The 18,382-nt window shown below is 36.0% G+C and overlaps 1 protein-coding gene across 5 annotated transcripts in view; it reads left to right on the plus strand.

Annotated features, from left to right (window-relative positions):
* Positions 1-17,952, plus strand: part of DNAAF11 (dynein axonemal assembly factor 11) — a 103,026-nt gene extending 85,074 nt beyond the window's left edge. For all 5 annotated transcript variants that reach the window (XM_007488351.3, XM_016431901.2, XM_056823073.1 and 2 more), the window contains 2 exons: positions 10,086-10,168; positions 15,862-17,952. In XM_007488351.3, coding sequence (XP_007488413.1) covers positions 10,086-10,168; positions 15,862-16,042 — 264 coding nt within the window. In that variant the 3' untranslated portion in view covers positions 16,043-17,952. The remainder of the gene's footprint in view (positions 1-10,085; positions 10,169-15,861) is intronic.
* Positions 17,953-18,382: the final 430 nt, after the last annotated feature.

The following is an 18,382-nucleotide window of genomic DNA, read 5'->3' on the forward strand; positions in this document are numbered from 1 at the left end:
TCATCCTGGAAGCTCTCTTCGCAGATGACTGTGCTCTCATGGCCCACCAAGAAAATCATCTCCAAACCATTGTGGACAGGTTCTCTACTGCAACAAAACTGTTTGGCCTGACTATCAGCCTCAGCAAACAGAGGTGCTGTTCCAACCTGCACCAGGGAGGCCAACGAACCAGCTGTGCATTACAATCGACGGCATGCAGCTTTCTAACGTCAACACTTTCAAGTACCTGGGCAGCACCATCGCCAATGACGAGTCCCTAGACTATGAGATCAATGCCAGGATCCAAAAGGCCAGCCAGACACTCGGGTGGCTGCGCTCCAAAGTCCTCCAACACAGAGGTGTAAGCACTGCGACGAAGCTCAAAGTGTATAATGCAGTGGTCCTCAGCTTGCTCCTGTATGGTTGTGAGACATGGACACTGTACCGGAAGCACATGAAGCAATTGGAGCAATTCCACCAACACTCCCTCTCGTCAATCATGAGGATCCGATGGCAGGACCGAATCACCAGTCAGGAAGTCCTCGACAGAGCCAACTCCACCAGCATTGAAGTCATGGTCCTCAATACCCAGCTACGATGGTCTGGACACGTCATCCTCATGGACCCACAGCGAATACCAAGACAGATATTCTATGGTGAACTGTCAGCTGGACTCAGGAAACAAGGCCGAACAAAGAAAAGATTCAAGGATCAGCTAAAGTCAAACTTGAAGTGGGCTGGCATTACACCAAAGCAACTAGAACTCGCTGCCTCTGACAGAAGCAGCTGGTGAACCCACATTAACCATGCCGCCACCACCTTTGAAGATGAGCAGTGTCAAGGTCTTGCCGCTGTGTGTGAACGCCGACACCAGGCCACAACCGCACCTCCCGTAACAACTGGCGTCCCATGCCCCATGTGCCACAGACTCTGCGCCTCAGCCTTTGGACTTCAAAGCCACATGAGGGTACATCAATAGATGATAATGCACAAAGACAAGAGTCATTCTTGGTCACCGAGAGACTACCACTATACTTCCCTTTCATGTTAAGTCCTACAACTTTTTCTCTAACTTTTCCCCCATTTATCCAAGAGAAAAGAGATAGGGAAGTGGGGCAGGTGGGAAATTGAAGGGGTGAAAGAATTTTTCTTTTGAGTTCTCAATTGTCTTTATAGGTTTACAATATTAAATTGAAGAACCTATGGCATGGGTGCCAAAGATAACATGCATAGCATTCTCTGTGGGAATGTGGCTGCCCTCCCCACCTCAAACCCCCAGAGTTTGTTTCTAGAAAGGCAAAGGGACTAGGTAGAACTACTCCCTCTCCCTCTCCCTCTCCACCATGCCTGTTCACATTTTTTCACATCACCCACTTCTCTGCTCAGCAGCCCAATGAGAGGGCCTAGAGGGTAAGGGAAGGTGGCTCACAGGTGGCAGAGCTGAAAGGGAACAGAGTGCTTGGGCTACTCTCCTCCCCCTCTCTGTACTTACTGAGGACATTCCTCACTTCACCCACCCCTCCTCCCAGCAGCCCAATGGGAGTGCTTCCTCCATTCCCTGTGTGGGATAAGGGAAGGGGCAGGTGTACCCAGCATGTGATTGGGGGAAGGGTCACAGCACTGGGTCTCTAAAATGTTCGCCATCACTGGTTTAGGCTATTCTGACACTGAAGTCATTAATCTGCCTTCTCTTTTTTTCCTAGTGTGTTGATTCTGAGATAACCACTTGTGATTTTTTTCCTCCAGAAACTCTGCCAGTGCTCCAATTTTTTCAGGAGAGGAAGAAACTATTAAAGTCTCAATTCAATAGGAGATATTTGGATAAATGACAGGTTGTTTGATTATAGGAGTTGGCTTGGATAAATTGGCTCTCACAGGCATCCTGACCTGAATGGAACAAATTGCTAGCACAGGTCATTGCACTACTAGGATTCAGGACTGGCCAAGAAAACTAGGCCAGCTGTTACTGCTTAAGATCATCTTGATACAGTTAACTTCAATCCCTGTTTATCCATAGGTAAAACCTAGGCAGGGAAAGCCATCTTTGAGTACATTCCATTTGTTAGTTCTTAGGAATCCTCTGAATTTCATCATATATACCAAGACAGGTGAAAGGATGGTTGTAGACAGCGATATGTTCTAACAGGGACAAGGACAAACACAGGAGTGAATGATGTATTATCTTGATGTTCTCTTCCAAATATCAACCTTTTATGAGTAAAACAATATGGGACTAGAGACTTGTGGGAAAAACAAAAGGTCTAGAAATCTTATGGTCTACTCCTCTAACTGTACAAATGAGGAAACGGAAGCCCAGAATTATTATTTGATTTGCTTCATAGCCAGTTATCAGCACAACCCAAGACTTGACTTGAGCACCAGTGTTCTTTCTACCATTCCAAAGTTCCAAGAAGAAACAGGAATGTAGACATTTCTGGTGGTGATCTACATTTAAATTTTTTATAAATCAATTTAGATATTGGAAAGCTAATGAAAATAAGCAACCAAACATAATTTAAGTACTTGCTTAATTTGGGAAAGACTATTTTTGTCCTTTTAGACTAACTGGAAAAATACTTTTGTGGGAGTGAGGAAGAAATCCTTTTAATAATATTTTCCACTTTTATGCTATAATATTTTATGATCTTTTGTGATGAACTTTCAGATATGATCGATCTTCTCAAGTATGATACAACTTCAAAGAATTCAGTTGATTCTAAGTGTTTTGTTCTGCTTTTAAAAAATCATGTATATATGTATGCATAATTTTTAAATAAAATGCCAGCAATTTCATCTTTTACTAATTTTTTCTCCTACTCCTTATAACTGGATATCTGAGAAGCAGACAAAATTTTTTAATATCTTCCCCTGCCTCCCAAAATCTGGATCCTCTTCTCTCTCTTTACTATCCCCTGCATAGGTAGTTCAGTTATCATTTCTACACAGATGATTCCTAGATCTCTATATCTAGCCTCAACCACTCTCCTAACTGTAAATCCTATAACTTTGCTTTTGACATTTGAAACTGGAAATCCCAAAGTCATCTCAAACTTAACATGCCCAAACTAGGACTTAAAATCTTTCATTTCAATTCTATCCCTTTCCCAAACCTCGTTATACCTGTTGAAATCACCATCATTCTTCCAATCTCATAGAAGTGTGGATTTTGAGAGATGGAAGAGATCTCAGTGACTATCTAATCTAACCTCTATATGAAAAAGAAGCCCCACTGTCATTCAGTTTTTGCTTGTTTCCCAAGTTCATTACTTCTTACTGTCTCTGACTCCAAATATCTAATCATTTGCCAAATCTTTTCTTTTCCATTTTCACATCTCCTTAAATGTCCTTTTCTCCCCATTTATGTAACTCTTACCCTGGTTGAGGACCTTATCACCCGTTGTCTGAATTATTACGATGATCTAATTATCTTACCTGCCTCCACTGTCTCTCCATTTGAATCCCCTCTTCATATAACTACTGAAGTGACTTTCCTAGTCCTGATCATGTTATTCCCCTTCCAAATAAATTCCAGTGGCTTGCTGTTTCTCCCAGGATCAAATAGAATGTCCTTAGTTTGGTAGTTAAGAATATTGACAATCTAGGCCCTTCTTGCTTTACCACAGTTAAACAAGGACCTGTGACTCAAGTAATTCAGTGTCTGAATACAATTCCTTTCTATACTACTTCAAATAGGTCATCATGAAAGAAGGAATCTACTATCTTCACTCAAGAAATTTCATTTTTCTATAGTTCTATTTTTTAGGACATTTTCCCTTATAGATAGGCAAAATATGTTTTATTACCTACTCTGAGTGAAGGAGAAAAGCTCAATATCATTAAATCTGATGTTCTTTCTAAAAATCCAAATGTTTAAATATTTAATGTCAGTTCTACAGATGCTTAATGATAAATATCAACACCAGAAAATTTTAAGTAATAAATGGATTACATTGATATAAGGATCATTAAAAAATAATTTATTTTAAGACCACAGCTTAAATGCTGTGAGCTTTCAACCAAATGACTGATTTATGAATCTGCAAACCAGCTGATATAGGTCACAGTTTCTTGGTATCAAACCAATTTAGATATTGACAATTCTGAAAATAGAAATTCTGGAGAGCCTATTGGAAGCTATGTGGCATAAAAAATTGGAGTTAAATGAGCTTTGGAATACTCTGCCTAATGGCATTAATTAGTTCTGTGGTCATTTGGCATTATTTAAAAAAATTAAAAGAGTTATCCAAGAAAACTTTTATACATATAGCATAAGCAACATTGCAATATTAGCAAGACTGATGCCCAGGGCAGTTAATATTTTTGGAATTTCAGTGTTAACTCCTGTCATTTCTGGAGGATGTTGAGTAACATTAGAATATAATTTTGAGATATTATGGTGGAATTTGGTTATAATATTGCAAAATTATATTGCTTTAAAAACACTGCAGGGCATGTATCTTTAGAGCAGTCAATAAAAAAGACAAGCAGATTCTTCAAATCAAAAACTTGAGACATACATTAAATGATTATTTATAGTATTTAAGTATATTTAAAGATATCATTATAGTATATGTAATATAAAATGTTATATTTTTATATTATAAAATATATAATATATACATATTTATAACATTTAATATATTATTATAATTTTATACATGCTTGGTTTGATATGATAACATAAAAATGGGAAAATAGGATGCTAATCCCTCTCACTGATGAACAAAGTCCAAACCCTTTAACCCAACCTCCAAAGACCTCCATAGTGTAGCTTTGTGTTTTATGGTCATCCTTTTTTTTTTTAATTTTCTGTGTCTCTTTGACAAAATCAGTAGTCATATTAAATTACTTGTTTTTCATTTAAATATTTAAATGATTTTAATTTTTAATTATTTAAATATTTTAATTTTTAATTTATTATAATCATTATATGGACATTATATGTGTGTAATAACCTGCCCCCCCCCCCCCCGGCCCCAGGTCTAGAATTCTTATTTTCCTCCTTTTTTCTTAAATATTCCAATCTATGAAGTCAGGATGAACTGGGTTCAGGTCCTGACAGATACATCATGGCTCTGCCTCTGGGTGATTCACTAGGACTCTTGGTGACCCAGAAAGCTCCTTAAGATGATAAGTCACAGAGCATTTTTGATATGTATTGGTAGAAGCAGTTCTTCATTGGGAAGCTTCTCATAATCAATTAAATCCCATAATCATTGAAATAACAAATTTGGACCAAAGAAAACCTACTATGTGCTAGGTAAATAAAAGCAGACAATGCCTATTGGCAAATGGGATAAAATAAATTTTAAATATAATTTTCATTGATATCTTTTACATTGTTAAAATCCCCTCTTACATTAGAAATCCTTCCTTCTTAGAGAGCCATCATATATAAAAAGAATTTCTTTTTGAAAAAGAGGAATAGCAAAAAACCTAGCAAAATCAATGTATGTATTGGAAAAAAAAATTGGACAACATATACAGTGCTTCACACTTGTGGACTCCTTCCCCTTCCTTCTACATGAGTTGGGAAATTTTCTTTTCATAAGTAAAATCTGTTAATAGAACATGTTAATAGATTCTTCCTAGTTTCGGCTTGTGGGAAGATAAGGTTTTATATAATGATAAAAAATAATAATCAATAAATACTTTAAAAAGGTATAAAACCTTGTTTTAGTAAGGTTAGAGGAAAACTGACTAGAAGATCCTGAAAAGTTTGTGGATTAAATAGTCCCTTGAGGTGAGTTTTAAAGGATAGATATTAATCAGTTATTGCAAAGGAGAACACTTAGATAATCTCAGGCATAGGAAATATAGGCACAGGAATGAGAAAGCACAAGATTAAGAATAGAGTTGTGTCTCATTTGGCAGGAGTAGTAGGGCTCACATTGAGGAGCAGTAAGACATAAGACTGGGGAAAGGTCATAAAGAGCCTTGAATATCAGAAAAATGAAGACAAACTTTACTCAGTATTCAGTAATGAGTCACTGAAGATTTTTGAGCTGAGGAGTGACTTGACTAGATCTTTGCATTATGATGAATAGTTTAGCAAGAATATGGATTGAAGGAACAAAATTGGAAGCAGAAGAACTTGTTAGGAAACTCGCAATTATGGAGGTGAGTGCTAATGAGAGACTCTACTAAGGTAGTGGGGAGTGGGAAGAAGGGACAGAATCAGTAGGTATTAAAGAGATAAAATCATCAGGACTTGGTAACTGATTTTGACATGAGAGAAAAAGAAAGAAGTGGTAGTCAAAAATAGCACTAATATATTGTTTTGCTATTATTATGAATTGTGGAAATCCAAGACTCCCCTGAGTGTTGGTTCTTTATTTTTCTGGTTTTTAATTCCAAAAGGCAAGCCTGAAATTCTTTTAACCTGCAAAGAGCTTTTGTGATTAGATCAGATAGAAACATCTTTTAGAATAAAAAAAAATAAGCTTAGATTCTGGAGACAGCAAATTTTCTGTGAAGAAAAGTTCTAAATTTGTTATGCTATTTGCATTTCTTTAAAAACAGAAAATCTTTGTCCTTACTTATTATGCAGCAAAATAATAGTGTTGGAAAAGGGTTTTTTAAGATAGTAATTATGCACACACTTCACTTTCTTGTTAATATATTTGCAATGTGAAACAGTTTTAACCTGTCCCAGAAAAACTTGGTACCTCATAGAATCAAAGAATCTGAGTTAAAAGGGAACAAGAGATGATTTACTCCAAACCATGCCTAAAGAATTGTTATCTTCTCTACAATATCCCCAACAACTGGTTGTTCCTCTTGAAGATGCCCAGCAATGGAGAAGATGCTGTTTTCTGAGGCAGACTATTCTATTTTTGAACAGTTCTAATTCTTAGCATTTTTCTTATAGTAAGGCAGAAATCTGTCTTTCTGCAAATTTCCATCTATCCTTCCTAGTTCTGCCTTTGGGACCAAACAAAACAATGTCAATATGGATTATAATAATGATAGAATAATTATGTAAAAGTAAAAGTTTTTTTCCTTTATGTTAATGGAAAGCTGCAGAAATTACAAGCAGGAGATTTGTATATAAAAAACATGATTTTCAGGTAAGTAGTACTTGGTTGTTTTTATTGTAGTAATGATTTTTAGAATTTAGAGACCTGTCAAAGCCCTCCTTAATCTTTGTTTCATAATGTGGAGTTTATATTGTGAATCTGGCCTTGGCTCTGGAGGAAAGAAGTAGGAAGACTATGTGATAATTAATGACTGGAATATCTATACTGAAGAGTATTCCTTATTCAGAAAGAACAGAAAAAATAAAAAAGACAGTGGAATGGCCTTGTAGTTAGGCTTAGCATTTGAATGCAAGTCAGCAGAGGGGAAACAATATTGGGTAGAAGTATGTTACTTCATCATTAAAAGCACAGAAATAATGAGTTCAGGAAATAGGCTACAAGATTGGTACAAAAGCATCATGTATTGGTATTGGTATTGGCAGGCCTCAACTATATAGACATTGTCAGGAACACAGTCTAAACTGGAATTGTACATGGTCATTTCAGCCTGCTCTGCTGTAAAAGAGAGGAGAGGGGAGGAGTTACAGTTTACTGTAAAAGAGAGGAGAGGGGAGGAATTACAGCAAATTTAAATACCAACAACATAAGGAAGCACTTACAGAAAAGGGAAAGGGGAATTGTGGGAAACATAGTCCAAGGGTTCAAGATTCTAATTGATAGAATAGGACAGATGCCATCTCAGGGAATATGCACATGTGCCAAACCACTACTATGTTAAAAAAAAAAAAGTCCAATGATCCCATACAAGCTTTTGAAATAATGACTTGTTTATTAAGTACAGCACAACCTTTCTTCTGTCACACATAACATGCAAAAATACATTAAGAAGGGCAGGTAGATGTTTCAGTGGATTGAAAACCAGGTCTAGAGATGGGAGGTACTAAGTTCAAATTTGATCTCAAACACTTCTCACTGTGTGACTCTGGAAAAGTCCTTTTTTCCCTTTTGCCCCGCTGTTACCACTCTTCTGCTTTGGAACTAATACACAGTATTTATTCTAAGACAGAAGGTAAGGGTTTTCAAAAATACATCAAGAACTTTCAATAGCAAGAAAATAATTGAAAACTCTTTCCAATGAGTTGTACCTCTCAGGGTCCTAAAATAGTCTATGTCTATAGCACCTTTGTGGTTTGGACGCCTCTTAATTGAATTGAAGTAATTGAATCTAATTTGGAGTTGAATCCCTATGAACTTTTGGTGAGATCCTCTTTACCTCCTTTGATCAACAATGATATCCAGATATTTAGTTTTACCTTATGGTGTGGACTCCCCTTTAGGGGAACACACTTGACTTTTAAAACAGGAAATCTTTGACATTCCTCATTAATTTACTCCCTGCCTCATTCCCTTCAGAAACTATTCTAAACCTCCTGCATTTTTCCCTCTCTGTAAACCAAGGATATTGCCTTTTACTTTGATGAGAAAGTCCAGGACACTTGATGAAAGTTCTTTATTTCTCCTTCATATTCATCTCAAAACCTCTAAAAATCACCTCCAAATCTTTCCTCTTGACCTCCAGCTTCTGACAATAAAAATGCCCTCTTCTTAAAAATACCAAACCCTCTTTGTGAGTCCTTGATTCTATCCCCTCCCACCTTCTGCAGCAGATGGTAAATCAATATTACCTTCCTCCTCATCTTAAATCTCTTCTTTAGTCATCTATTTGAAAATCATAAAAGGGTAATAGATGGTACCTCATCTGGGCATTAAAAGGAGAAGGATTTAAATGCGAAGAATGAGGTAATTATAAATTCCAAGTATAAGGGATGGAAAAAATCTGTATGGCTGTAAGAGTGTGGGATGAAATAAAAGAACTCATAATCTAGTATGACCATAATATAGAGGGAATGAAAGGGAATCTTGTGAGTAAGATAAAAAAAATAGGTTGGAGCAGGATGTCATGAAAGTTTATATTAAATCCTATAGATACTAATGGTTGAACAAAAGTTCATAGGGATTCAACTCCAAATTAGATTCAATTACTTCAATTCAATTAAGAGGCGTCCAAACCACAAAGGTGCTATAGACATAGACTATTTTAGGACCCTGAGAGGTACAACTCATTGGAAAGAGTTTTCAATTATTTTCTTGCTATTGAAATGTTAAGAAGATTATCTTGGCATCCTTATGGAGGATAAATGTGATAAAAGGTAGATGTTAGGTAGACTAAATAGTTATGTATTGTAGGTCATTAAAGTAGTCCAAAAAGGAAGTGAAGATGACAAGCTAGAGTACTGGCAGTGTTAGTAGAGAAGAAAGTACAGATTTGAGAGATTATTAGAGTAGGATGGGCAGGCTTTGGCAGTTCATTGGATGAATCAAAGATTACTTGATATCAACCTTTTTGACTAGGAGGATTTTTAATGACATCAATAAAAATAGGTAAATTAGAAAAAGTGAGTTTTGGGGAAAACTAATAAGTTGGAAGTTGTTAGGTTTGAAGTGCCATTGGAACAACCAAGTTGAAGTGATAAGCATATAGTTGCAAATGTAAGAATGTTGCTTAGGGAAGTTATTTGGGTTGAATATATAGATTTTGAATTTATCTCCAGAAATGTGATAATTGATAGCTTAAGGTGGTGGTCCAACTATATACTCTGCCTTGGTCAGACCAGCTTTATTATTTATTTAGTTTTCTTTTTACATGACTGATCAAATTCTTTTTCTCAATGATGTTTTTATGTCACTTTTTGTTCAGTGACAGGTCATCAGTCTCATAATTAGGGATCTTATGATCTTAGAGCTCAAGTCTCAAAGAAGCTATTAAATTTTACCTTACTTGTAAAATCTATATCAGATTGCTTACTGTGTTAGGGAGAGGGAAGAGTGGAGGGAAGAATGAGAAGAAGGGAAAGAGTTTAGAACTCAAAATTTAAAAAAATTGGACGTTAAAATTGTTTTTACATGTAGTTGAGAAAAGATTATTAAAAATAAAACTTTTGTTTAACTTATTTTGTTTGCATATGCTAACATTTGATCTTTAAATGCATACAGATGTAAAAATACATCATGGAAGTTGCATCAGGAAATAACATAGCCCTTATTATTCTTCTTTCCTTGTTTTAGGTAGGAGAAGTAATTCTGGTTAATAGAAAAGCAAATAAACCTATGAAATATCCTGAAAGAAAGAAATTGCAAGAAAATAAAAGGTAATATTTCTTCTTTAATAGTTTTATATTCTTGTCTTTGTAATTTCAAGCAAAGATGTTACTGTTCAATCATCATGTAATTAAGGAAAGAAAAACAACAAATGATATTGCTTATAGACAGTGCAAATGGTCCTAGAAATCTGAATCTCTGGAAACATTGGCTTCTAAAGTTGTTGGTTTCAGTGGCCCCCAGAAGAAGAGTCCATATAACTACTTAAAGCCCTGGAATTCCCCATCACCACCACCACCATCAACATATACCTTGTAAATGTTTATGTCAATGTTGGAGTCCCAGAAAAGACCTGAGTAAGCTATATTTATGTCTCTAATATAACATACTCAAGGAGTTGGGCATATCTTTGATTAAAGGCGACAGCTGAATTTGTGCAAAGGCTTCCAAAGAGGAGGTTTGTTTAAACCACAGGTGTGGTCTTTTTTCTTAGATGAAATGTAATCTCCTACCCCCCAATCAGTTAAGCAAGTTATTTTGTTCAATATAGCAATTTAAATTCCAACTCCATGTGTGAATTACAAGACAACCAAGTCATTGTAGCTGAATACCAATGCCAAGGACTCACCATAGAAGGAGTCTCAACCTCCAGTCTGAGAAGTAACAAGAGAGGTAATCAGAATCATTAGGAGCTGGGCTTTCAGATGACAGAGCCTCCATTACTTCAGAGTTTACACTTATGGCTTCTAGAACTCTTAGTAAGATACTTCAAGGTATCCTTCACTGTACTGTTGCCTTTTTAACCCTGTTCTTTAGCAGCTTGATTACTCAGTTGTGCTGTTATCACTTTTTACCACATACAAGATATTTTAGTCAGGTTATCATCAGCTCTTTGTGGACAACATGATTTGTACATGGCATGGACAGATGTCTGCCACTGAGAAATTTAGGCTGGCTCAGGACTTGACAGGCTGACGGAGAAAAAGGTACCAGCTCTAGGTGGTCAATGAAGAAGTCTGTGAACAGGGATCATGTGGGCTTTAAGTTAAGCAGAAGTGACAGCCATTCCCTGCATCCCCTCACACAAAGCAAACTCTTCCCCCCTAACTAAAATGATGCTGTCGACGTCAGTGTCTCAGCAAGCACACTGCCTGGATGTCCTGGCTCTGCCATGTATTTGATGGATGGGCATGGGTGAGTCATCTCACTTTCCTGAGTTTCAGTATCCATGCCTTCAAAAGGGAGCTAATAATAATTTAGTATCTACCTTTCAGAATTGTTGTGAGGATCAAATGAGATGATGTGCATAAAAATGCTTTGTAAATGTGAAGGTGCTCAGTGACAGTTACTATCTCAAAACCAAGAGTACTTCTGTTTAAGTCCTGCCTCTGACGTACACTGGCTTTGTAGCCCCTCTCAGAATTCTAGTTAACTTTCTAAGTTGCAAAAAAGATGTTGGCCCATATTGGTAGAGGGAGTTTCTTCCCCCACAGCTTCCCTATATACCAGTGAAATTACAGATCCAATACTTCCTTCTTCTAAAAATCAAGGTTCAGACTAAGTTCCTCTGATTCCAAAACTAACTTTATTTCCACTGTGCCATACCGAGGAAGGAGAAATATTTATAAGGCTCAGTAACTGATTGTTTGGGATGGGGAAGAGAGAGAAGACAAATATATAGATGAGTCCAAGGTTATGAAGGCAGTTTGCTAGAAGAATTGTAGTTCTCTCAAACAAAATAGGGAATGTTGGAAGAAAGTATGGGAAAGTGGGAGGAAAATGATGAATGAGTTCATTTTTGGATCTTTGAAGCTCAAGATATCTATAGTTGGAAATATAAAATTGAGAGTTCAGGAGATGGACTAGAGTTATATATATAGGTCAGAGAATCATTTGCCTAGAGATGATAGTTGAATACATGGTAACTTATTAGAACACTAGATAGGGAAATTTAGAGAGATAATGAGTCCAGTATAGAGCCCAAGAGGTGGGAACACACAAAGAGGAAGGAACATGAATTGTGATGCATCAAAGAAAACTGAAAAAGGCCAGGTATGTAGGTCAAGACTCAGGAGAGAAGTATTAGGAAAACTCAAAAAAAAAAAAAAAGAAAAAGTATCTGGGAAGAAGATATCAAAATTATAAAATTCTACATGGAGTTAGTTCAGTTAGGATTAACATTAAAAAATGGGCCATTATATCTGGTAGTTCAAAGATCTTTGGTAACTTTGTGGAGTCATTTCTATGGAGGGATGAAGCTAGAAATCAGTTTAAAATAGATTGAGAAGTAAGAGAGAAGAGAAGAAATAGGAGAGGAACGTAGGTGACTTTTTTCTAGAAGTCTTGCTATGAAAAGTAAGAGAGATGTAGGATAATAACTTGAGGTGATAATAGGATAAATTGAAGATTTTTTTAAAGTAGAGGAGATATCTGAGCATAATCATAGGAACAGAGAAAAGATCCAGTAGATTCTGAGAGTCTGAAAATTAGAGGGGAAGATAATTGCCAGGGCAAATTGCCAAAGGAGATGGGATATCTTTGCTGAAAATATAAAAAGGGAACAAATAAGGTTTCTTTACAAACATTTTTCCACAGCAGACTACATTTTTATAGTCACACCATTGACCAAAAAGTAGAGAAAAAAGTATCACATAATTTTTTAAATGACAAAATCAAAATATCATCTCAGTAGAGCAAAAATGTAGCCTTAAAGGCTTTTGTTCAACATAGCCTCTCATGCATACATACATTTGGCTCATACCAAATTCCTAGCATAACATAACAACAAACATTTTGTTCCAAAATTTTCTTATTATTAACGTGAATGAGGCAAAAAATAGGTGTTGGAACTGCCTGCAGTTCCTACTTAATTTCTTCATGGGTGGACACCTGAGAAGGAGAATGGAGACTGAGAGAAAATGGATGAAGAGGCTATAGAGATAGAGATAGAGAGAAGCAAATGAATAAAAACTCAGAGACATAGAGTTAAAACATGAGGGATCCAGCATACTCTGGTGATACTTCTCAAAGAGAGTGATTTGCACATGTCCCTGAACTTTTATTGGAGAGTTTAGGAATGTGAAGTAGGAGGTAGCTAATGAACATGTGACATGGCATAGTTTTTTACATTGGTTCAATTGACAATCACATAATCAAAGAGGAGGAGGTTAATGGCGCATGTGACTTGGTATGGAAGGTGGTCTTACAAGGTGGGAGCTAGGACCCTGTGGCAAATAATGTCCTGTTCAGGAATTCTTTTGTCCTTTGGATTGAAGATTTGGAAATACAATAATCAAAAAGTAAGGACTGTGAGTCTGATATATGCACACATAAGATACAATATCAATACACCAATAATATTTTCAAGATGCTAATATATCTGATATGCTACAAAAGATGCTTTACTAAAGTATTTTACTCCTGATTTGGAGGGATATCATGGACAAAATCCAAAATTGAAGAGAGATTCCTTATAGCTGGTATGGATGGTCTTGAGTTGGCCCTTTATGTTGATTCTATCAAACCACGGAACTTATTTATAATTTATTCTTAGAGCCTCCTAAATGAGATATGTGAATACTTGAGAGAGACGGGCCTATCGATTTCACACAGGCTAAAAATTAATGGAAAGCACAAATAATTCAGAATATTAACATGAAATTGGATAGCTAACTTATTATATTAGTACATAGCATATATGTATATAAAGAAATATTGCAGATAGACAGTAAGTTGAACCCACAAGGGAACTGGATAGATCAGAGGCCAAACTGTGGCTATAAATGTGTTCAATATATTTGTTTTAGTTTTGGGGTTTTGTTTTTTTTTAAATAATGTCTAGTTGTGGCTCCAAGCCAAAACTTAAAAAAAAAATCAGTGTTTTCACACTGATTCTCTCTATCTGTGAATCTTGATACATCGGAGCCTCCAAATAAGCAAAGTCATGGGTGACCCAAAGACCAATACAGAAACTTAAGTTGCATGCATTTAAGCTGTAGCATGTTTCCAATTGTGACCTATATGGGAAATGTCCATTTTGGGTTGATATTCAAAAAGTGTATGATCAGAATGGGAGGGGGAGCAATCAAGCCAAAAGAGTTAAGAAAGATAGATCCCCTACAGAACAGTGCTAATACCCACCATTTGTAAAAAATCTTAGAAGACCTCTCACATCTTGGGTACATTCTCTTCAAGAAAACAGATAGAAGTCACAGATTAGGAGGGTTAGAAAGGCCTGTAGTATGTGTCATTGGAAGGCCAATCAATGAGATCACAGTCCCATGATTAATAAAAACAGATAATTATATTATACTAATGTGTATAAAACATTTACATATATAATATAACAATAATTATCACAATAAACCATTAGTGCCAACATGATAGATAGCATTATCATTATTGCACAGATGAGGAATTGTCAACAGAGAGATTCCAAGTCTTGTCTGGGGTCATATTGCTAGTAAATAACAGAGCTGGTATTCTTTCCACTATAGCCAGCTATAGAATAGATATGTTGTGATATCTGTGCTCATATTCGTTTTTAAAAAAACTTTATTTTCCAAATTACATGTAATAACAATTTTTAAGTTACATTTTCCAAAATTATAAGATCTAAATTGTCTCCCTCCCTCCTTTCCCTCTCCCATCCCAGAGATGATAATCAATTTGATCTGGGTTATACATGTATTATCATACAAAACACATTTCCATATTGTTCATTTGTCATATATGAATATTCTTATTAAACCAAAAACCCCAAAATAAAAATAAAGTGAAAAATAGTTTGCTTTGATCTGTTTTCTGACTTCAACAGTTCTTTCTCTGGAGCTGGATGGCATTCTTTGTTATAAGTCCTTCAGAATTGTCCTGAATCTTTGTATTTGTGAGAGTCTTTCACAGCTGATCATCAGTAGTATTGCAGTTACTGTGTACAGTGTTTTCTTGGTTTTGTTCTCATCATCAGTTCATGTAGATCTTTGCAGCTTTTTCTGAAATCATCCTGCTCATCATTTCTTATCATGCTCATATTCTTTTTTTTTAAACTCCTACCTTCATTCTTAGAATAAATAGTGGTATTAGTTCTAAGGCAGAAGAGTGGTAAGGACTAGACAATGGGGGTTAAGTGACTTGTCCAGGGTCACAGAGCTAGGAACTGTCTGAGGCCAGATTTGAACCCAGAACCTCCCATCTCTGCACCTGGCTCTTAATCTGCTGCCCCCCATGCTCATATTCTTGATTCAATTCATAACCTAGTTTGAGGCACCTAGTTGAGGCCACTCCCCCTAACTGACTGTGAGCTAATGAGGCAGTATTCCCTGGTAGGAAGAGCACTGATCTTTAGCATTGAGGAACTAGGTTCTCATGCTTTGGTACTGATTCTAGCTGGGCAATATAGGACAAACAATTTCACCTCAGTTTCTTCACTTGTACAATGGGCATCACAATATCTGTACTAATTTCTTGGGATAATTTGGAGTACAATACTCTGTAAATCTTAAAGCACTATATACATGTGTTATTATTTTGACAGCAAGAAATTGTTATTTAAAATTGTTGTGTCCCCCCATACTTAGAACAGTGATGTTTATACAGTGTGTGTTTAATATGATTGTTAAATTAAATTGAGTATGCTTGAAACTTTTAAGTTATATTATTATCCTTAAAAGCATCCTTGTAATTTTGAAAATCTCTGATTTTGTAATCATCTTTATTTCTGTTGTTATTGTTGTTGTTACTATAGAAGCAATCAAATTGAGAAACTAGAGGTAGATCCCAGCAAGTATTCATTCCCTGATGTGACCAATATAGTCCAAGAGAAAAAAAACACTTTGGAACGAATCCCAGCTAAACCACAGGCTATCCCCTGTGCTGAAGAAGACCCAGACTTTGAAGATAATCTTGAAGTACCACCTTTGATTTAAACCATCGGAATGGACTTTCATTGAATATTATTTGCATGATCTATTTCCTTCAGTTAAGAGAATTTTTCCTACTGCTAAAATTATATCATATTTTAATCTACATCAAAATGATTTCCATTATGTTTCTATCTACTATGAATATTATTTTAAAATAATACATATATATTGTGTGTGTACTACTGATTCTGTTGTAATATTTCAGATATTATTTAAATTGTATTAACATTTAATAATACATATATATTGTGTGTGTACTACTGATTTTGTTGTAATATTTCAGAAATTATTTAAATTTTATTAACATTTAATAACATTTTATCCAAGTTTTTCATGTAAGTGACAGAAATATTGTAGAGCATATGAAAGGAAGTGACCACTAGATTAAAAAACTGATTTTTAGAATGGGAAAGTAATAATTAATTTATATTTATATAGAATGAGTATTCTACAGTTAATTGTCAGTGAGCTATTTATTGTTTTCTGTATGTTCAAAATTTTTCTAACTGTGAATCTAGATTCTAATTTTCTATGGTTGGGGATGTAAGGAGTGGGGAACATAGCAATCTGATCCTAAGAACAACCTCTGGGCCAGAAAAGAATATGGTCTCTTCATTGCCCTATACCAATGATCTGAGAACCAGGGTAGGTCAACCAGAGATTTTAGACTTGAACAGGGAAAGAGAAACTAGTGTGAGGGAACCCCTGTTGTCAGCAAAGGAAATCATAGCAGTTTAGCACCATCTGAGAGCTCTAGGGCCTCCACAGGAGAAAGGACTAAAGTGCCTGACTATGAAAATGGAATAAAAGAGCCAGGTCCCTGCAAAGGTCAGATGGAGAGTCATATCAGAAAGTTGCTTCAATACACCAGATAAGACCGGGAGGATTTATTAAGCATGAAATAGAGCTTCCAAAGCTCAAAATGACTCCTTGAATAAACATAGACAAGCTGATACCCAGAGAAGTCTTTAGCTCCCAAATAATAGTGGATTTCTCTTGGTTAAGGAAGGCTGGTGACAAGAACAGTGTTTCTATTGGTCTGTGACAGGTTTATCTCTTTCTAGTCTTGAAGCTATCTTCTGAAGGTGACTGTAGGAGCTGAGAACCTTAACAGATTTACCACCTTAACAGATTTACCAGATTAAAGAAGTATGAGCTGGAAAGTTAGAGATCATCATAACAGCGAAGACTGCAGGAACAAACCAGGAGATTCTCAATGCAAGACATAAGGTGATCAGACAGGCAAAGAAGAAGGAACTAAGGGGGGGTGGAGAGTCCTAATTCCTTCTCTGTTTTTCTGCAAATCAAGAATTAACTACACTCTCTGATCTTCTAAATGCTTTTTTTGATTTGTGATTTTTTGAAACTATTGTAATAAGAGGAGCCTCTTTGAACTGCTGGATTCAAATCCACTTTTGGAGAGACATCTTCTTAGTCAGCATGCAGAGCTGGAGATGATAAAGCAGCTCTTTGTTGGTCCCCATCAACTTGGACTTTGTGGAAATAAAGCAATCCCTTTATCATTTTCTTGTTTCTCATGGGACTATGGGAGGTGTAACTGCCACTGAACAGGAAGAGCACCCACACACACACTCACTTAGCTGAAAAGGAGAACCAACTTCTGCTATCACTTTCTCTCCTTTTTTTTTTTTTGAGCATATAAAGATTCTGTAAGCCTCCTTCTTTGATATCCATCAGAAGAGAGAGGGAAATTGCGAATGAATAGCTCTTCCTTCTCTGCTGAATTTCACAATTTAGAATGTTTATTTGAGAATCAGAAGACCTCAGTTTGAATCTTGTTTCTGTAATGTCTCTGAACCTTTTGACAAATTATGTTATAGCTCTGTGACTCAGTTTCCTCATTGGTTAAATAAGAATGCTAGAGAATAAAAAGACGCATGCTTTGTGTTGCGGAGGGAGGTACCCTTCTTTCAACAGCTCTGGTTTTACAAAGACCAGGTTTATTTCCCTATTGAGGTCGAATTGAGCTCTCTAGGACCACCACTCTCTCTGGCATATTATTCCCCTACTCCAGAGGAAAATTCTTGGGAAAATCTCTATGACAAACATTGGTAATAGCTTGTGCTTAATGTTTCTCTGAAAGTAACTATTTCTTCTAGAAAGATACACATTATAAATTAGATCAAGTATCAGAAAGATATTATTTTCCTTCACCACAAAACATATTAAATAAACACAAAAACTCTTAAATATGAATTGCTAAATACTTAAAGCATGACACAATGACTTATTGGTACAGCAAATACAGAGTGATTTGTTCTACCAGTAAAATGAACAGACATTCAGAGTATGAACAGACATATCTTAAAGGTACAGCTTTAA

Source organism: Monodelphis domestica, chromosome 3 (genome assembly GCF_027887165.1).
Source record: "Monodelphis domestica isolate mMonDom1 chromosome 3, mMonDom1.pri, whole genome shotgun sequence".
Taxonomy (NCBI): Eukaryota; Metazoa; Chordata; class Mammalia; order Didelphimorphia; family Didelphidae; genus Monodelphis; species Monodelphis domestica.